At 45.8% G+C, this 20228-nt stretch overlaps 1 protein-coding gene across 2 annotated transcripts in view; it reads left to right on the top strand.

Moving 5' to 3' along the window:
- Nucleotides 1–19584, top strand: part of flrt2 (fibronectin leucine rich transmembrane protein 2) — a 32073-nt gene extending 12489 nt beyond the window's left edge. Inside the window, exons 1-3 of one of the 2 annotated variants that reach the window (XM_072702790.1) lie at nucleotides 11625–11809; nucleotides 11972–12245; nucleotides 14885–19584. In XM_072702790.1, coding sequence (XP_072558891.1) covers nucleotides 15331–17307 — 1977 coding nt within the window. In that variant the 5' untranslated portion in view covers nucleotides 11625–11809; nucleotides 11972–12245; nucleotides 14885–15330 and the 3' untranslated portion in view covers nucleotides 17308–19584. Of the gene's footprint in view, nucleotides 1–11624; nucleotides 11810–11971; nucleotides 12246–14884 lie in introns of those variants that run through there. The other variant, XM_023807757.2, reaches the window with a different exon arrangement.
- Nucleotides 19585–20228: the final 644 nt, after the last annotated feature.

The following is a 20228-nucleotide window of genomic DNA, read 5'->3' as shown; positions in this document are numbered from 1 at the left end:
TCGACAAGCAGCAGAAATTAAAGGCTGTTTCTTTTTATTTTTACAAAATTAACAATTTGTAATAAAAAAAAAATACTAATGAATTATTTCAATGCAATTAGACTGGAGAGACATTTAGACAACATTAGCATATTAGGGTTATTTGGATAGCTATCTCTTGCAGAAATGCTGGCCTTTAAATGCCAAACAATGCATTTTGATATGAATCATCTGAGGAAATACTTACTACACAACGCAAAGTCTCAGAGATGATCATTTTAATAACCTCTGTAGTCAAAATAAACACTTCTTAATTCAAATGCCAGATGAATTTATATCATATGGAAAATGTCTGGTATTATTGTTTTTAAAGCTTTTCCACTTTGAGTGATTGTAGATTATTTGTTAGAAGTTTTCCCCAGAGTCTGAGTTTTATTTGTTTCTTTGCTATTTTTCAGTCAATCTTTTTTTTCGCCCCGTTCTTGAAAGGTGTCACCGCCTTGTCTCGATAAAAATGAGCAGTTAGCTAAGGGGAGTTTTACTAAGGGAGATTAAATAAACAAATCAGTTCAGCCAACAAAAATAAGTATGTGTAAAAGAAACCAAAGACAAAGACCCAAAAAAAAAAAGAAGTATTCATTCATTCAGCGTCGTGTCGCCTTTCGAAAGGCAAGATGCGGCATGTAACTTTAAACACGCGTCTCCATTGAGCGCGTTACCAGGATGGGCAGGCCAGTTGTCTTCTGGCTACTTGAGAGAAAATATTTGGGGAACAATGAAAGTGCAGCGGGCTGAAATGTGATCATTCCGGGTGACAGATAGTAATTAAACGCCGTTAAAAACCGGTTTGCTGCCGTCTCTCGCTGACACCATCACCACGGTCAGCTTGTTTTGAGGCGTCTCTCACTTAACGGCCAAACAAACCATCAAAAAAAAAAAAGTTTCACTGACAAAATGGCTTTTAGGGTGTTTTTTATGAGGACAAAAAAACAAAACGTTTCTATTGTCACGCAGACAGACCTGTGCTCATCAGATCGGTGCACACTACAGATCTTAAGAAAAAAATTAATAACGATAACAAAAACTCCGTACGGATGTGACTTACGCAAGACGTGATGTGTACTCCGGGGTGAGGGAAGGCCAGGCTGGTGTGGTGGGATCTTTTGATGGCTGCGGGACATGAACACAAGCTGTATATGTGAGCTCCCCATGTCACCACAGAAAGCATAAAGAGCCTATTGATAAAAAAGAAAAACAAGTTCTTCTTGTTAACCTATCAGTTCGACTGGATGTGGGCCAGGCCCAAACCCCTGAGGCATGTTCCTGCATAGCGCACGGCCGCTTAGCCTACAGAAAATGTGACAGCGGCGTATTTGCCTTTTCATCGGGCGCTAATCACCGGCCCCATTCTCATAGCATCCCTCCCTGTCCAGTCCGTCATTGGGTCTTAGCCGCGGGTCCGCTCACGCTTGGCGGAGGATCGGCGTCGGCCTGCATTTCTGGCTCCGCGGTTCCCCCGACATGCCTTGACAATGGTAATAACCGATTCCATGCTTCAGCCAGGAACAACAAGATACTCATGAGAAAATCCCTTCTGAAGATAGGAGGAAAGGTTACGTCGGTAGGTGAGATGCCAGAGATCGGATGTGCGTGTGCGTGTGAATGGGCATCTTGACGCAGACGGCTGGCCGTGCACTGGAGCTCATTATCTCTGCAGTGAACACAGGAATGTGCAGTGGGAACAATGCCTTTGTTGTTTGAAAAGTCACCTCGTCGGTGTCCGAGGAACGGTTTTGCATCTGTGGCATTTGTTTCCCATGGCACAGGTGACGTAAGACGCGTGGTAGCATGCTGCGCTGCTCAGTGGCGAGACGACAGCATCTGGTTCCCACAGAACGAGCAATTGGTCTTAATAAGCCGCTGGCCTTCATGTATGTTGATGGGCAGTGGGTGCATGTACAGATTATTTGTTTACTCATTTTTTATTCAACGACATATGAAATATAAAAACATATAAATGACACTACACTTCATACAGGGCTTTGAAATAAATAACAAAGCTAAAGACGCAGAGTAACAGTATGTACTGCATTATGGAAATATTTCTGTTTATCGGACAAAATGATTTATTTTCCAAGACTTCTGCAATTTGTTCAAATATAAAATGTTTATCTTTTAATTGTTTTTTTTTTCTTTGACTTAAATCAAATATATATTTTTAAAGCAAATATTCCCATATACCCTTTTGTGGAAGTGTAAAAGAAGTCAAATAAAAAAGCTTGCATTTAATGATGGTAAAATTATACTTCAAATCCATTTTTATCCAAAGATTTGTGCACATTTAATTTAAAAGGAAATTCTCCTAATAAAAGTTCACTGAAATAAATCCTCCTAATCCAATCCTTGCAGAAGGACAGATTTTACATTTACATTTATTAGCATTGTAGATAGTTTTATCAAATGGAGCTTAAAAGTACAGCAGAACTTCAGTCAGCAGGCACAGAATCTGTAGGTCCAGTAAAACACACAGCACCATATACTATATACAGGACCTCATTTCTGCAATTTAGTCAGTTTTTTTTTGTTCTTCAAATTTGTGTTCTACCCTGCGTTTGAGCTTAGAGAGGAATTAGAAGCCATTGAATCAATGAAACAATCTCCACAGCCTCTTGGAACACTAGTATTTCTAACTACTGGTTTATGATTTTTTTCAATTTTTTTGTGCATTTTTAAAAGCCCTACAAAGGCAAAGACGTCCATTGATCTTGGCAGACATGATTTTCTTAGACCAGGGAAATGCTTATCTGATTGGGCAACAAGTAGAAAGTTGACCGGCTGACGACTTAATTAAGTGTTAGAATTATGAGTTTACCCCTGTGTAGGAGTGGACTGTACACAATGCATACTTCTAAGGAACAGATCAAATTATAGATGGGGCGTGAGTTTGTCTTTAGACAAGGCAGTCTGCCGTGAAATAAATTGAATAGTAAGGAAATTATATACTGTGCTGTTATATTAAATGGTTTTCTACATGTGCCGTTGTAATCACACTGTAATCAGATAAGCAGCACAGTTACACAGCAAACTTAACCTCGTCTAAGCCATCATTAAAGTCTAACCACAAGCCCCTTTTGTAGTAATAAAAGTTGTATTAGAATGTGTATTTACACAGCTGTTACTGCTGCGCACCTACATTCACACAAAGAGTAATACCAACTTCCCGGTTCTGGCGCTGATGGGACAGCCTCAGTCAGCGGCCCCCTTCTTCCGGGCCGGCTGTGCGTTCTGTGGCCTCCACCAATTAACGGGCACGGGGGCTCTGCTTTCCCAATCGCGACGTGTGACGGGGAGGCGGACAGGTGTGCCGTCTTTCGCTCCACCGGACCTCGGCGATCAATTTGAGCATGGCATGTGCATGGCAGGGCGGGACGGCGAGGGGACGCATGGATTTCACAGTGCCAAGAGACGGAAGTTCTGACTTGGTGTATAAACTGAAATATCGTTAAGGAAGTTTGTAAAATGAGAAAAAAAAACACTTCCTGTTTTCTTTGTTTTTTTTTTTTTCGTTTCTATTCTGCACTGAGGTATAGCAGCCATGTGTGATTCATTTATGGCACCATGCTTCAATTAATCTGCCCAGGGTAGCAAAGGCCGGGACTCGGCCCAGCGCCACACTAGGTATGGCTGTGATTAATTAGAGCACAAACCGATCTTTCTCATTGATACAGCACAGAATATCATCACTCACCGCGGGAACCTGCGACACCCTGTATTTATCACAAGCCTATGATTTGTCTGGTTTGTTTGTTTGCTTTCCTTAAATTTCCTATCAGTGTGGTCGATTCTTAAATTATACTTTAATTAGTCCGACGGTGCCTTTTTATCTGACAGTTTTGGGAACGTGCAGAAATGGGAAAGTTCAAACGTACCGAAAAAAGCGTTCGCTGGAAGCACCAGATGGACTTTCAGATAGCGGGTTTATGGTTTCAGCGACGCCATATGGAAAGAATAAAGAAGTTACAAACAGCTCACTCTGATTCCTCTGCTCAGCTCTAAGATAATCAGCACTGCCAAGGAAGAGACTAGGAGAGTTTTAATTCAATTTTAGTGTAATAAAATGCTGTTTTTTTCTCACTGTCATCTTCTGTTTGTTCTCTGTTGTTGTAAAACTAGTGGTAATTATGGTGTCACTGGTCAGTGTCGCAGTAGCCATGCAAATCCGAATATTGAATCATAATATGACGAATATATTTTTATCTTCACTGACATTTTAAAACAACAGAGCTGAAACGTATTTGACAGTTGTTTGACTACATCATTTTATAATTTATTTCTTCTGTCCAGAGCTGAGATAGATGTGGAGTGGGTGGTAATTTAGTTATAACACAATATCTGTTTCCTGAACAATGCAAGTATAGCTGTATAACCCAGTCACATATTAGTGGATTGATTTAATCTGGAATTATGTGTAGATCGCTGCCTCTGCGTGTCACTAAGAGGATCTCAGAGTTTGTTATCTGACAGCTTGGACATGGTTCTGCATGGTTAAGCTTTGGATGTCGGAAAAATCCCCCTGTCTCTTGGACAGCTTCTCATAGCGGTGCGTGAAGGTGGACAGGCAGATAACACTCTCGCCACTGAATTAGGGCATCACAGATGATCCTCTGACAAATGACTTGATCAGCAGTGAACTCGCGACGCCGAGCGAACGACTGAACCCAAAAGGCAAAAGCGAGAGTGAAAGGGTGAGGGATCCAAAGTTATTGACCACGGACGTGAGCGACTTGTAAGTGGTGCCACGCCGTTACCCTGGTATGTTTTTTTTTCACCATTGTTGAAATTCACTCCTGGAATCACATGTCGCTACAATCATTCTTCACGTGTAAGTAAATAAATAAATAAATAAATAAGCTACGCATTTAAGTCACTGCTCGGTGTGTTGATAAGCAAAAACGTAGAAACGGTTCACTGTTTCGAGAAAAGTCTCTTGGCAGAGAGGAGCCATTGTTAACATGGCCTCCGCTGTGTGACACGGAAGCAGATTCCCTCCCCCGCATCTGGGTCGCACTAATGAGGCTCTAAGGCGTGTTAAAACTAAAATTTAATGGGTGGCGTTGGGGGGGTGGTCGGGGGGGGGGGCGGGTGCTGTGCCGATGCAGAATGGGTCCCACCATCTGGGTGCACGGTGATACCACCAGGCCCGGAAGATGGATCTCTGAGCTTCTGGCTCGGAAGGCCGTCTGATACCCAGCGTAAAACATCCCGACATGACAGCGGCATCTTCTGCCGCGCCCGCCGCCCCTCGACGCCGACACGCTCTGACAGGTGGCCCACATCCCCTGCGTTCCCGGCATCTGCTTCCCGTTTGAGATGCTGCCGGTCCCTGAGGTCGCCGCCCGTGCGGCGGGCCGGCTCTCTGCGGAGGGCACCTGTCGGCACACGGTACGAGACGCTAACAGATAGGAGCCCGGCTCGCGGTGCCTCGGGGCCCGTTTACCGCGAGTGGCGGCGAGGCAGATTAATATCCACAACAGCGCTTGTGTCGGGGACGCCGCTGCAGAGCCCACGTTGGGAGCACACATCTGTCCAGCAGTGCGTCCCCGAGGCGTCGTATTTACCCGCTTCATTAGGAGCACCGCTAATGAACCGGCCCCTAAACACCCGCTAAGCTGCAGTCGCCGTTTGTCTGCTTATTTATTAACTTTCTTGCTTATTTATCCCCCAGAGAAAGCAGGAGGAATAATTACTCAGTCGAGTGATACTGATGAGACGGGGGTGACGTGCGTTTAACGAGGGCCTCTCGCTCGATCTCGTATCACCAAACACCGATTCCTGCCGGCTGCACGGTGGCCAGCGCAGACGGCTGAACACGGACACCACAGGATCCCGCGGCGGGCCGGCCCGGAGGCCGAGCCTCCAGTGAAGTGGTACCACGGTCTTTAGGTTTGGATGTGGTGGCTGTTGTTGGGTCAGACAGCTTGTAGCTACAGCAGATGCTCGAAAGAGGAGGGAATCGGATCCAAGATACTCCCCGAATACCTGGACGTTCCCATGGTTCTCAATGACGCTTTGGCTGGGGGAGAAGATGGGGATTGGGTATTAAAAGCAGATGTGACCTGACAGGATCGGAATATAAGGTAAAGGGGGCCATGCCCGGTGACCCCCCCCCCCCCGGGAATGATGTTCGCTGTCCGCTGACCGGCTGGGGCCTGTGGGTTTGCAGTTTATACCACGTGAGCCAACAACCTCCCCCTGCAGCCCTGGATCGCCTCAGCTCCGTCGATCGAACTCCATCGCGAACGTAATTCTGTTCGTTTCTCTGTTCTCAACTTCTCTCCGTCTCATGTTTCTTTGGCAGTCGTCTGGTTTGCATTTCCCCGTTTTAATGGTACTTTGCTTTCTTCATGGATATGTAATTGATAAAGGCTAAGATGAATTCTTCCTTAGCTCGCACACTGTCATTTTGAAATATGGTTGCTTTAATCTAAACAGTGACTATACTTAATTTTGACTGGCCGTTGTAAATATACCATAAAGTCAGCCTTGTATAATTACTTCTTGCATTAATTCCCTCTAACCTCCATCTTTGTGCACCATTAATTAAGAAAATGTTCCTTTCAATTTCAAATCAAATCTTCTCACTCATTTTCTCGGACCGATTAGTTAATCTCACTAAAATTCAAATCAGTCTATTGGCACGGGTATGTAAATATTGGAGGTGGTGTGGAAATCTGTCTGAGTACGACTTCGGTGATGTTTTGCACTCCTCAGGCTGTGTATTGGGATACGTGTGGGTGTGTGCATGTAAGTGTAGTGGAATCTGTCTTTCACAAGCTCTGGATTACACGAATCGTTTGTGTTTACAAGTCATTTAGTGTGAATGGACTTTTTGACAAACACTGATGTTAAATTGCGTAACCTTTCAGTGAAATCTTAAAGTTGATACAGTGTAGCATGATAACATCTGTTGAATGTATATATCCTCTAATGATTTGCAGTGCATAAATGGGCACACTGCGATCCGACTGCATCAAATAGATGTACACAACTCTGTTCCATTACAGAGACGCCTGTGATGACCTTCATGCGCTGCAAGTAATTAAGTGTCAAGGCTACAGAATTAATTCTGAAATTTATTTTATGAAATTCATATACTTTAAAGTTTAGAGACAGAAGAAGAGTGAGAGAGGTTGTCATGGAGACCTGTCCATTTATTGAATTATGTAGTAGATTTTTTTTTATCTACAATGAGCTACTGCATGTTTTTGTGAAGTGGCAAAATATATAAATGGACTTTCACTAGACGAATAAGGCTACATGTAATCATAAGAACATAAGAACATAAGAAATTTACAAACGAGAGGAGGCCATTCGGCCCATCAAGCTCGTTTGGGGAGAACTTAGCTAATAGCTCAGAGTTGTTAAAATCTTATCTAGCTCTGATTTAAAGGAACCCATGGTTTTAGCTTCCACTACAATAGCAGGAAGACTATTCCATACTCTGACTACACGCTGTGTAAAGAAGTGCTTCCTCAAATTTGTTTTAAAATGTTCTCCCGCTAATTTCCACTTATGGCCACGAGTTCTAGTATTTAGACTAATATTGAAATAGTCATTTGGCTGAACAGCATCCAGACCCGTTAGAATCTTATAGACCTGAATCATATCCCCCCTTAGTCTCCTTTGCTCAAGGCTGAACAGATTCAGTTCCGCTAACCTCTCCTCGTAAGACATTCCTCTAAGACCAGGAATCATTCTCGTAGCTCTTCGTTGCACCTTTTCTAAGGCAGCAATGTCCTTCTTGAGGTACAGTATGGTGACCAAACCTGCACACAGTATTCTAGGTGGGGTCTTACCAAGGAATCATATAAGTGTAACATCACCTCCCTTGACTTAAACTCCACACATATAGAGATATAACCCAACATTCTGTTCGCCTTTTTTATTGCTTCCCCACATTGGCGAGAGTGGGACATGGAAGCATCAACATACTATAATACTATAATAATCATCCTAAAGTCAAATGAACTTATTTGGCAGATATGCCTGGTACTGGGCTATGGTTTGTGTTTTGGTGTTGGATACAAATGTATATCCTCCTGAGACCCAAGGAAAAAAGTATCCTTCAGTTTTAGGTTAATTGTGATTTTCTGTCTTTGGAGGAAATAAGACATCTTTTTTCAAATTTATTTTTAATTTCACAGCATGTCCTCTTTAGTGTACAACAGGAATACATATGTTTCCTTACATCAGTGAAAAGATATATGCAAAAACAAAATGTCCACTGCAATGGACATAAATGAATGGATGGGGTCTCTGGAGGATATTTCATTCTAGTCATGGGAAGAAACAAAATCAGTGGATTTAGTTACCAGTTAACGAAATGCTGTTGGAGGACAAAAAAATCATCATGGAAAACACTCAATGGAAAAACACTTGACCATTTCCCGTCACAGTCTTCCTCGTGTTTGGTTAGTAATTAATGAATTCCTGTGCACTACTGCCACCTTATTACGATGCACAGACTGTGAAACAGCAACCTATTGATTGCCTCTTGGTCTAAAATATATTTTCAGAGAAAGGGTAGCGTTAATCTTTGGGTGTTGTGACACCAAAATGAAAAATAAAGCATTGAAAATGATAAGCACAGACTCAAACATGTTAATTATACTTAATAACTTATCTAATAATGTAATTAAATGCTCGGATGGAAAAAAATATCCATGGGCAATTCTACCAATGCTCAGCATTTTTATATGTAATGAAAGCTTAATGACACTATAGATTTGCCGCAGGGCTGGGTGTGTTAAAAATGCTTTTTGCCGAGTTGGTAGCGGTGTGCGATCTACCGTGAATTTGCTCTGCATGACCATTTTCCGGCTCCGTGGAGAGACGGAGTCCGTCGAGCGCGCTAATGCAGAAACAGAGTGATTCCAGGAGTTTCCTAAGACGTGATACGACACAGACACGTTAATGCAGCTCTTGTGAAATCGCTCACAGTTCGGGAAGACGGTGACGAGGGAATCATGACGGTGAAACCCAGGAACGTTCCTATTCTGCCGTTACCGTTATTGGTGGGGTGTTTACGTGTTTGGTGGAGAGGGGTAGCTTGGAAGCGACACGAGACATATGTGTAAAATTCAGATGACACGCAAAGCTAATGACGCCTCAGGGGAGTCGACTGAGTGTCTGAGAGGGAAGAGGAAAGGCTGGCACCAGATGATCGCTGCAGATCTGAGAAGGTGCTTCCTTTTCGGGCACTTCAGGTGAAGAGAGAGCGTCCCAGCGGTGCCGCCTGAGGGACTTGTGCCAGGACATCTGGCCACCCTCATCGGCAGGTGTGTCGCCGGCACCCCCGCTAAGCTCATCCTCGCTGGCGTCACTCACAGGATTGGGGCACTGTCTGGGATGCCGCGTCTAGGTCTTACTCACTTTGGGCCGGAGCTGCATCTCAGCATGGGTCCATTATGGCTTGAAGAGTGTAGTAATGCAACAGGAAGTGGAACCTGTGTACAAGCCGCATGCTTCCTGCCATTTTGGTTGACATCTCTGTCAGTGTTTATCTAACCGCGCATGACCTCTCGATATGGCAGACCCCCTAGTCGGACACGCCTCGCACAGGCCAGTAATTAATTAATGTCCAACGGGCAAATTTTGACGGAATTTAATTCCGTGGAAGGAGACGGGCACGTCTGTCCAGAGGGGGAGGGCACAGGGGAGGACTTGACAGCTGTAGCATTTACCGTAGGAAATTAAACCCAAAAGACAGCGAGAATGTCACGCGGAAATGGAGTGTGACGATGCTGGGGGACGGTACCTAGCGAGAATGAATTAGGGAGAGTTCAGAGAACAAAGGCCACGCCTCCAGGAAGCCGTCCAGCGAGCCTCTGAGCCACGTGGATGCTGCAGTCGGAGTATGACGTATCTCACTGTCAGTGAAGTGTCCAAACCCCCCCCAGTCAGCCCCTACTAATGACTGGGGAGCGATTGATCTGCGGGGCGTGACGCAGCCAGCGCGTCCTGTTCCCACACTCAGGCCATCCATTATTGCCCCCCGCCGCTGTCCGCGGGGCGTCACCCGGACACCCGCGCTAATAGCTGAGATGTTAGCGGTAATTGAACGACAGAGGGCAGATAGCACATTGGGGGGCATTGAGGGGGGTTCCAGGAGGCCGTCGATGCAGCACAGAGGTCGCATGGATATAACTATCTTAGGAGTGCCCTAGGCCCAGGTCTTCCAGCATGCCTGAGTGCCTCGGTCCTTCCTGAGAAGCCGTTAGGGGCCTGACACACGCCTGTCTTCCAGTGGCCGTGGGTCTGTGCGGTATGCGGACGCCTCGGGTCTTGGTCAAGCAGCCAAATTTTCATATCTGACATGGTGGATAATTTTAGCGGATGGGGTGTCTGTATATTGCGTGTGTGTGTGTGTGTGTGTGCATGTGTGAGTCCCAGTGCACATGTGCTGTGTGTGTGTGTATGTGTGTGTGTGGACACCCGCTGTCGAAACATCGAAACATAGTCAGCCATTCCTTGTCCGCGAGAGTCCTACATAAGCAGCGGCTGGGTGACATGGTAGCAGGGTGACACGGTGGCTCTGTGGGCAGCACTGTCACCTAACACCTCCAGGCCTGTGGTTTGATTCCTGTCACCGCTCTCCCTGTACATTCTTACATGTTCCCTCCATGTCACATGAGTGTTCTCCAGGTTCTCCAGTTTCCTCCTGTAGCCCAAAAACATGCAGTTAGGATAATTAAAGTCTCTAAATTGCGTATGATGGACTGGCATCCATTCCTGTCCCCCCCCCGGCCCTGTCCGCCGTGCTGCCTGGCACAGCCCCCCCAGGCACTCTGACCAGGGTAAACGGTGAGAGGATTTTTGGATGGATCTAAAAAGTAGTGATGGGGGTATAAGCATTTCTCAGGGTGGGGGGCCCATCGATTCGTGAGCGATTTGGGAGAGGGGCGTTCCCCCAGCTGCAGGAGATCCAGGACGGTTCACTTCTGAGCATCACAGTGTTGGGATTAGCATGAGAGAAACCTTGCAGCCACCACCCCTCTCTTACAGGCAAGGGGAAGGAAAAAGCAGCCAGTCGCTCCGTTTATCACAGCTATATCTGCCATGGGCGCTTTGCACAGAAAAACAGCTCAGGTCTGCTGTGGAGGAGCCAGCGGATACGCTGCGTGCCGACGTTTACATGCAAGCGCAAACCGGTCACCTCGCCAAAGCTAATGTTTTCCCTTATTCATTTCGACCTCAGAGTTCAGTGACAAATTAAATCCAGTTTTGCAGTATAATGTACCGAACGTTATTTCGGGCCGAGAAAAAACAAAAAAAGGAACAGAGAACTAAAAATAAATAATAAAAAGCTCAAAGAACAAAAATACACAATGTAATTATAATTAATGTTTTTATATTAAAGTCTTCGTAGAATCATTAAACAGGATATTTACCTCCCGCATATCTCGGGGTACGAAAAATAAATAGCATGTATCAAATCCGTTTCAGAACTATGGAAAATATAACAAATGAGGTGAACAGAGAGGAAGAGGGTGGCTCTGGGCCATTTACAGCTGCTTCTGCTGGCTCTTAGGGAGGCATTTTTCATTCCAGGAGGGTAGGAGGGACAGAGAGTGAGAAACACTGAGTGAGCAGGAAAGAAAAGAGAGAGAGAGAGAGAGAGTGCGCACAGGAGGCGAGAGGAAGCAAGAGCAGGAGGAGAGAGCGAGAGAACAGGAGAGGAAGGAGAGAGAGAGGAGAGAGGAGTGTAAAAAGATCGCTATCAACAGAATTCATTACTGTAAACATTTCCCAGGGGTCTCGAGGGGAGCAGGCAAGTCCTACATGAGCTGCTAACAGTGAGAGTGGAGGCACTATGGCTGGGGCAGAGCCGGGGAAAGTGGCTCGCCGTTTCGGGGAGATGCACGGGGAAGAGACAGCCTCGCGTCCCTGCCAGCGCTCCCAGCGCCTAATGTAATCCTCTGATCTCTCCAAGGGAGCAGCGCAGCTCACATCGCCAGGCTGAGCCGTCAGGGGGCGGACGGGGGGAGCGGAGCAGAGCGGCGAGCGCTTGCAGGAGACTCGCCTCGGGACACGGGCAGCATGCAGCCGTGGGGAACGTGCCACCGACCCGTCCACGCCAGCCTGAAGCCAGCCGGAGCCGTGGACTCTGTTGCATCCCCAGCCTGCATGAAGGACGGAGAGCGAGAGGAGTGCTGCGCGTACTGAGAGGATTTACTATGGAAAGGGCAAGAGACTTTCCCCAGAAGGTAAAAACTAACATGACATCACATTCTGCTTGTTTGTTTGTTTGTTTATTTATTTATTCCTTTATTCAGTTTTATTAATTAATTATTAATGAATCCCCTAGATGATTAGTGTCAACTTGCCTAGTTTTCTGCATGCAACTACTTCATGATTAATGGCAAAAGATTAAATAATAATAATAATAATAATTCTGCATATTAAAATATTGTAACTCAGTGTCGCCTCCGAAATACATTATTCTATTTTCCTGGCTTAAGAAAGTCATGATTTAAATTGAGCAGTAAGGGTTAGGCTGATGCCTCTCACGCACTATTATTTGTTAATTTATTCATTAATTACATTTTCATTATGGTGAGGATCAATGAGCTACAGCCGCCCCCCAGCCCCCAGCTGTGCGCTGTGCAGCGCGGGGGCTCATTGCGCGCCGTGCCCGCTGTCCCTGAGCCCCCCCCCCAAACCCCCCCTTTGTCATGCCGCGCCGAGACGATCGGCCCTCACCGAGCCGCCTTTGAAGTTCACCAGATCTTCGGCCCGCCATTTCCGTAATAACCCTCTTCAACTTTTAATGGCGTTAAAGGCGCCCCCGCTCCGAGCGCATAGCCTCTGATGCACCCCCCCCCCCCCACACACACACACACAGTCACCCGCACTCCGAGGCCGTCGAAAGCCGCTGGTGCAGCTGGCTTCGGGAGTCATGGAGCCCTGTTAGTCAGAAGATAACCTCCCTGCCACCCCCCCCCCCCCCCCCCAGCTGAACGCCAACCCGGGAAGGACGTGGTGCCCTCGCGGCAGACGAAACGGCGAGTGCAGAACACCTGATTTACAGACGCGCTGCTCTCCTCTCCAGCCATTTATTTATTGACAGTTTTATTTTCTGGCTTATGTCTGACCTCACTGTCTAGTGATTCATTGATGCATCGTAGTCTTTATATATTTATTTTTTGTGTGATTTTTCCTAAATCTAGCACATATGTCCATAACAGACTCCATAGCATTATTATTATTATGATTATTATTATTATTATTATTATTATTAATTATTTATTTTTAATGCGGTAATACAGCAGAACAAACATGCCAGTACTGCTGCCGGTTTTTAATCTTTTTTATAATTCTTTCTCATTGGCTCCCCCAAGGCTAAAATACCCTTCCGTTTACTTGTCTTTCCTGCGCTTAGCAGATATATCCACAGCCAGCCCGGCGGGCCGCACCGGCCGTAACGTCAGCACGTCATGATTATTCGGCTGGCATATATCCTAAAATAAACTGGCACCGGGCTTTTCCTGTGATTGACAGCTTAGCTGCTTTAATTATGTCTTCATTTTGCTTTTTCTGAAGGGAAACTCGTACCTCCTCCAGACCCATCTACACAATAATGGCCTTAAGTTATGTCTGGGCTCTCTAATGCACCACCGGTGCTCCCTTTTAATCCAAAGCACTATAAAACAGGTAGACTGGGTGTCACACTCAGTGTAATCCTGTGACCTTGTGCTCGCTCTAAACCTTTCCACTGAGAAAATAGCCACGATCGATCATACATCCCTTGTAGGGCAGCTAAATTATTTTCCAATCACATTTCGTCTGGCAGCCCATGTTCGTCATACGAACGTTTTTATTTCTTTTCTTTTTTTTTTATAAACTTTTACTCTATTTTGTGTTTTTAGTTGCCATGTCTTTGGAAACGCTACAGATAACATTACAGCCCTCATGGACACAGTGAGCTGGATTTTTTTATAGCAGCATGAAACGCTTTTCTTTGAATTATTACCGTGAAAAGGTTGCATTTCGAAAGCGGAGGCCTGAACGGCGGGCCTGTCAATCACAGTCCCTCCCAGGCCATCTACTGTTTTTCTAGTGTCCTCTTTTACTGGACTGAAGAGAGGCAACGATCTCGTAAACACGGGCCTTTATTCAACGTGAAATGAAGGCCTTTTTCCCCCAAACTTTATTTTTTTCCCTTCTTCATCTTCACAGCCTTTCCATCCCTTCATCTCATTTCTGTTGCTGTCAGTCCCCAACACTCATGCCACAATTTAACCACCTGGGAATGTGACAGCAGTATATTTTATCTTCGCAGATGAAATGCTTCTGGGAGAAAACATAAAGTCGGGGATGAAATATCACAATCCAGACAGTGCCATTTTTTTGACTCTGATTGCTGTTTCCGCACTTATCACTTGGGGAGACCGCGGAGGACGGACGGGGGGAGTTAAATTGACGGAGGGATCGTATTGACTGGGGGCTTTGGAAATTACTGAACAGACGCACGTCCCGAACGTGATCTGATTACGCCGGCTTCAGTTATACTTTCTGTACATAGACAGGCTTAATCTGATTTAACTGAATTATGAAAGATTTTGCTGTCAGAGAAGCATACGTGCAAAGCCCGCTTACGTACCAGGGGAAGAAACTTTAAAAATGAATACAGTGTTCTTTCTGTCGACTGTGAGGGGGGAATGAATGTCCCTTTTATGCCCCCCCCCCCCCCCAACCCCAACCAGTATGCAAAATACCTCACGGCCTTGCGTTTGGCACAGCCTGTTTCGCGTTTAGATGTGGATTGTGCGTGCGCAAGCGTGCGAGCGATTATCTCGAGGCGGCGGCGGAAATTCCTAATCGCCTGTTTATTTTGTTGCGATAGGTCTCCGGATCCAAATGTCAAGAGGCAGGCAGCCCACCCCGGTGCGGGATCAACCGCGTGTGACGAGCGGGCGGGCAGGCAGGCGGCCGGCTGTGAGAGGAGCCTGACAGTGCCTCCGTGCCGCCGCACGCTACTAAATTGGCCCTCGCCAGGCGGCGAGCGAGCCGTGAAGGGCCCCACCGCCATCTGACTGCGGAGCATGGACGAGGCTGGCCACAAAGCAGCACTAGTTAATGAGACTCGGCCCCTTGCACTTAGGACAAGCAATTATAAGAGGATTACCCCCGTCCGCGTCGCCATAGCACACCCCTCAACAGAGTGAGCGTCGGCGGGGGGCCTTCCAAAGAACTCCTCTCTGGTGGATATTGTTTTATTTTTTTTTTGGTAATTTTCCATTCCAACTTGACATCTCATTGGCTGTCTCTGGGCTCCACCTACTTGGCACTATGGAGTTACAGGTGGCGCTGTGGAATAAGGACTGGCCGAGCTTCCTCAAATCTTGGATAACTATTCTGCTGAGCCTTCATCTGCAGTTCTACCAGGCCGCGGGCTGCCCGCAGGAGTGCCGCTGCGACAGGACGTTTCTTTATTGCAACGACCGCAGTCTGACTTCGGTGCCTCTGGGAATACAGGAGGGCTACAAGATCCTCTTCCTCCACAACAACCAAATCAACAATGCAGGCTTTCCGCTGGAGCTGCACCACGTATCCTCAGTGGAGACCGTCTACTTGTACGGGAACCAGCTGGACGAGTTCCCCCTCAACCTGCCCCGGAACGTGCGTGTGCTCCACTTGCAGGAGAACAACATCCAGACCATCTCGCGCGCCGCTTTGGCGCAGCTCAGCCGCCTGGTGGAGCTCCACCTGGACGATAACTCCATCTCTACCGTGGGCGTGGAAGAGGGAGCCTTCCGCGAGGCCGTCAGCCTACAGATGCTCTTCCTGACCAAGAACCACCTGAGCAGCGTGCCGATCGGGCTGCCGGAGGACCTGCGCGAGCTGCGCTTGGATGAGAACCGCATTGCGTCCGTCGCCGAGGAAGCCTTCCGCAACGTCACCCGGATAGAGCGCCTTCTCCTGGACGGGAACCTGCTCACCGATGAAGACATAGCCGTAGGAACCTTCCAGGATTTAGGCAATCTCCGGGAGCTATCCCTGGCCCGCAATTCCTTGACCACCCCTCCCCCTCTCCTGCCGGGGGCGGTCCTGGTCAAGCTCTCTTTGCAGGACAATCAGATGAATGAGATCCCTGTGACGGCCTTCTCCAACCTCCGGCAGCTCGAGAGACTGGACATCTCCAGCAACCAGCTGCAGTCGCTGACACAGGGGGTCTTTGATGGCCTTGTCAGTCTTCGGCAGCTGACCGTTAGGAACAACTTGTGGCACTGCGACTGCGCCATTGGCTGGGTCATCACTTGGCTGAAGGCCCTGCCACCGACGCTCAACGTGCGCGGGTTCATGTGCCACAAGCCGGAGAGGTTGCGTGGAATGGTGATCCGGGAGCTTAGTCTGGATGCTATCCAGTGCCCGGATGGTGCTGGGCTGCCCACTCTGGGACCCCCTATGCTCCCACACTGGCCTAATACCACTGCTGCTGTCAGCACCACCTTGCCTTCCGCGGGGCTCCCCTTAACCACATCCCCAGCCCCCATCCTCCCGGAACCCACACCCGAGGATGACACCCAGAGGACGGATCCCCCCATGCCCCCCTTCCCGGATCCCCTCCAGGTTGCCTTCCACGTCGTCAACGGCACCTGCATCCAGGTGAGTTGGGAGTCCACCTTTCCTGTCACGGCCTACAAGGTGTCCTGGGTCAAGCTGGGCCAGAGCCTGAGTGGGGGCATTGCGCAGGAGCGGACCGTCAGCGGGGAGCACCAGAAGTACGACTTGACTGACCTGGAGCCCAGGTCCATGTACCGCGTCTGCGTCCACGTGCTGGACGCCTTCAACGCCTATCGGCCCGGAGATGACAGCGTGTGCGCCGAAGCCACCACGGGCTCGGCCTCCTTCGGCGGCCCTGAGCAGGCCACGCAGCAGGACGCCAGCTCCCCGCTACTGCTGGCCGGCCTGATCGGCGGCGCCGTTTTCGTCGTCTTGGTGGTGCTCCTCAGCGTCTTCTGCTGGCACATGCACAAAAGGGCAGGCTCCTCCTCCTCCTCCTCAAAATGGAAATACAACCGGGGCAGGAGAAAAGATGACTACTGTGAGGCGGGCACGAAGAAGGACAACTCCATCCTGGAAATGACTGAAACTAGTTTCCAGATAGTCCCCCTGAACAATGAACAACTGCTGAAAGGGGATTTCAGAATACAGCCTATTTACACTCCAAATGGGGGCATTGGCTTTAGAGACTGTCACCTCAGTAACAATAGCACAGCGTACTGCAAGAGCAATGTTCCAAACGCAGACTGCTGCCACACATGATGCTTTCCGGTTGGATGTCGAGCCTTTGTAATAAGAACCTAGTTAAATACAATACATCTGTACAAAACTATATACATTTCCAAGACCTGTCTACGATGTAATTTATACTGTGGACGATAACGTGGAATTCTGCTATCTTTTCTATTTCTTAGTAAAAAAAAAAAATGAAATACAAATTGGTTTATAATTTGTTGGCTTTTGAGTGGTATTACTCAAGTGCTGTACAGATTCATTTGTACAATCAAGGTCCTCTTCTTACTTCTTACAGAAGGTCTTTGGTTTTATTTTTGAATGCCGATAGAACCTTGGTGATCTGCTAGCCAGCGTGGTGGAACGTGCTGTTTATCGAGGTGCGCAGGCGTGTTCATTGCGAGGCCACTAGAACAGCACACTGGCTGAGAGATATAATCGTCACCGAAATATTGGTCTCGTAGTTTTAAAGAAAACTGGGGAGGCCCTTTTAATGCAATCGATAGTATAACCATCCATTCAGGAAATTAACTTTTTTGGAAATGCAGTCACTCGGAAGAAGAGAGTGAATTTCAGCACCCTCTAGCTCTGTGTAGGCTGAAAGTAGACTGTTGAAAATAGCCCAGTGAATGTTTTTAGCGATATGTGAAGATTTGACTCAGTTGTTGGCTCAGGCTGATATGGAAGTGCTGGCCACCAGGTGGAGCCGCTCTCACCCGCAACAGTAGACGAACGCACGGCCGCAGTACAGCATACATGAGACGATCTCGAATCTCTGCACATGCCAGTGTTCTTTAACTTTGCTTATTAATTTATGCTGCAATACTCTTGTCTTTAACAAATAACTAACACAGATATGCAGCTTCCAGACATTCAATTATCCGGAACATGTTAAAATGCTACATTGAAACGGGAACTTTGAATGTGGGACTAAATTATATGTTTTTGATTTCTTATATTAATCAGTAGGATGAATGCTGTATTCAAACAATACACAATACAAACTGCACATACAGTTAAAACACCAAGTCAACAAGAAATAGCTGTTTTTGTTTACTGTGATGAATTAGTGTGGAATTAGAATAATTATGCCATCCATTATGGCCTGTGAAATATTTTGGGTTTAGCATTGATTAATAACCATTGTGTCAGTAAATGAATGTTTATTTATTTGTTTATCTTGCTTTTGAGTTCAAATACGATCCAAAAGATCCCCCAGCCGCAGCCCTGTACCAGATAAACAGTTGGAAGATGGATGGATGGATAAATTAATTTAGAAATAACCAATGCTGATTCATCAGAACAGGAACATACTTACGTTATCATGATGACTTAAGTTAGAAGAAGATAAGATGTTTTACTGAAAATTAAACTTTTTTTCTTCTTCTTCTTTCGTGGTCAGTGAAACCACCCATAGTTTAAATATATAAAGCCTGAGAGTCCCTTAGTCCTCCTAGTCAAAGACATGATCTTCCCTGGCAAGATGTTGTTTTAGGCCCTTTTCAAAGAAAGTCTGCTGGCTCCAGCCCCACTGTGCTCCAGTAATCCCTCCAAGAGAGGAGTGAGACATTCACTCGTTTCCGAAAAGAAAGAAGCAGGAAAAAAGAAGGGGAACATAGATGTGTGAATGTGTCTTTAGATTTGTCCTTTGCAGGGGAAAAATAAATGTTTATTGATTTATTTTGAACAGCACAATATCATTATTCGTTCAAGAGTAAACAGGAGGTAATCCAGGCAGAAGCGATGATAGTGTTTTTTGCAAACACCAATGTGTTTCGAATGTGATTATCATCAATAACACCAGTAATAGATTGTTTTGTACGTTCAGCAAGTGCATCTTCTTTCTGTGCCATCCATCTGAGAAGGCTCACATTAGGTTTATTTGTTAGCTGTGCAGGACAAAGTCCCATTAACAGCATATTATGCCATTTGGTGGCGAGATGAAGATAGCGTCACACTTTAGAGCCCTTTATGGCTTCATAAAATGGAAGATGCTTATCAAACAATGATCTTTTGAAGTGAGCCAAATCTGTTCACCTTATTTATTATTATTATTTTATTATTATCAAGTCTCTTCAAACAAGTTCAATGAGTAATATAGAGTGATTATTACGCAGTATAAATGCCGATTTTGTGGATTACATAGACAAAAAAAAATTAATAAATCTGAGTCAGAATCCAAATACAAAAAATATATTAAAGGTCAGCTCTACACATACCCGTAATTTGGATTTTTATGCTACCTAAAATCTGTTTTTGATTTAAGGATTTTCAGTAATTACTAGGCAGTAAATTATTATTATTATTATTATTTTATTATTATTATTACTGTGTGTGTGTGGAACATTTTTGGATCAGATTTATATTGACCTAAGCAAAGGTTCTCTTCCAGATATATAAAAATTAGATTCAAAGACTGCATTGATTTTTGTGAAACAGCCATTTTCCAAACAGTAGTATATCCCGGTATGTTGTGTTTACTGTGACAATAGGTAATACTACCTTTTATCTCATTACTGCTCTTTTTGCCAGTTCCATGCTTTACCATTCTGTTTGCATTTTCAGTCGACATCTAAATCTGTTACCCTCTTTAGGAACCAAAGTTTACTTTTTTCTCTTAGAAAATATTGTTGTTGTATGATGTATGTGCCTTGAATTTATCTTACAGTGTAAAATCTTTGAAACCTTTAAATGTTTTTTGCACAAAATGTAAATACAAAAGTGAAGCTTTTTGGAAATAAAAAAGCCATGGTTTAATTTTATTTTAAATTTATTTATACTCTTATTTAATCTTTTTGAATTACAAACCAAACATTTTTTCCCCAGTTCTTACAAATCCTCCTTAGGACCCATAATATTTTGACCTCACCAAGATTGTTTTTTTTTTTCCCCAACACTTTTGATTTTTATTTCAGGTTCGTTCATCCATTACGGTCTTACTTTCACAATTT

Source organism: Paramormyrops kingsleyae, chromosome 19 (genome assembly GCF_048594095.1).
Source record: "Paramormyrops kingsleyae isolate MSU_618 chromosome 19, PKINGS_0.4, whole genome shotgun sequence".
In the NCBI taxonomy this organism is placed as follows: domain Eukaryota; kingdom Metazoa; phylum Chordata; class Actinopteri; order Osteoglossiformes; family Mormyridae; genus Paramormyrops; species Paramormyrops kingsleyae.
Note: the sequence above shows the minus strand (reverse complement) of the source record. Positions and strands in the feature narration are given on the sequence as shown.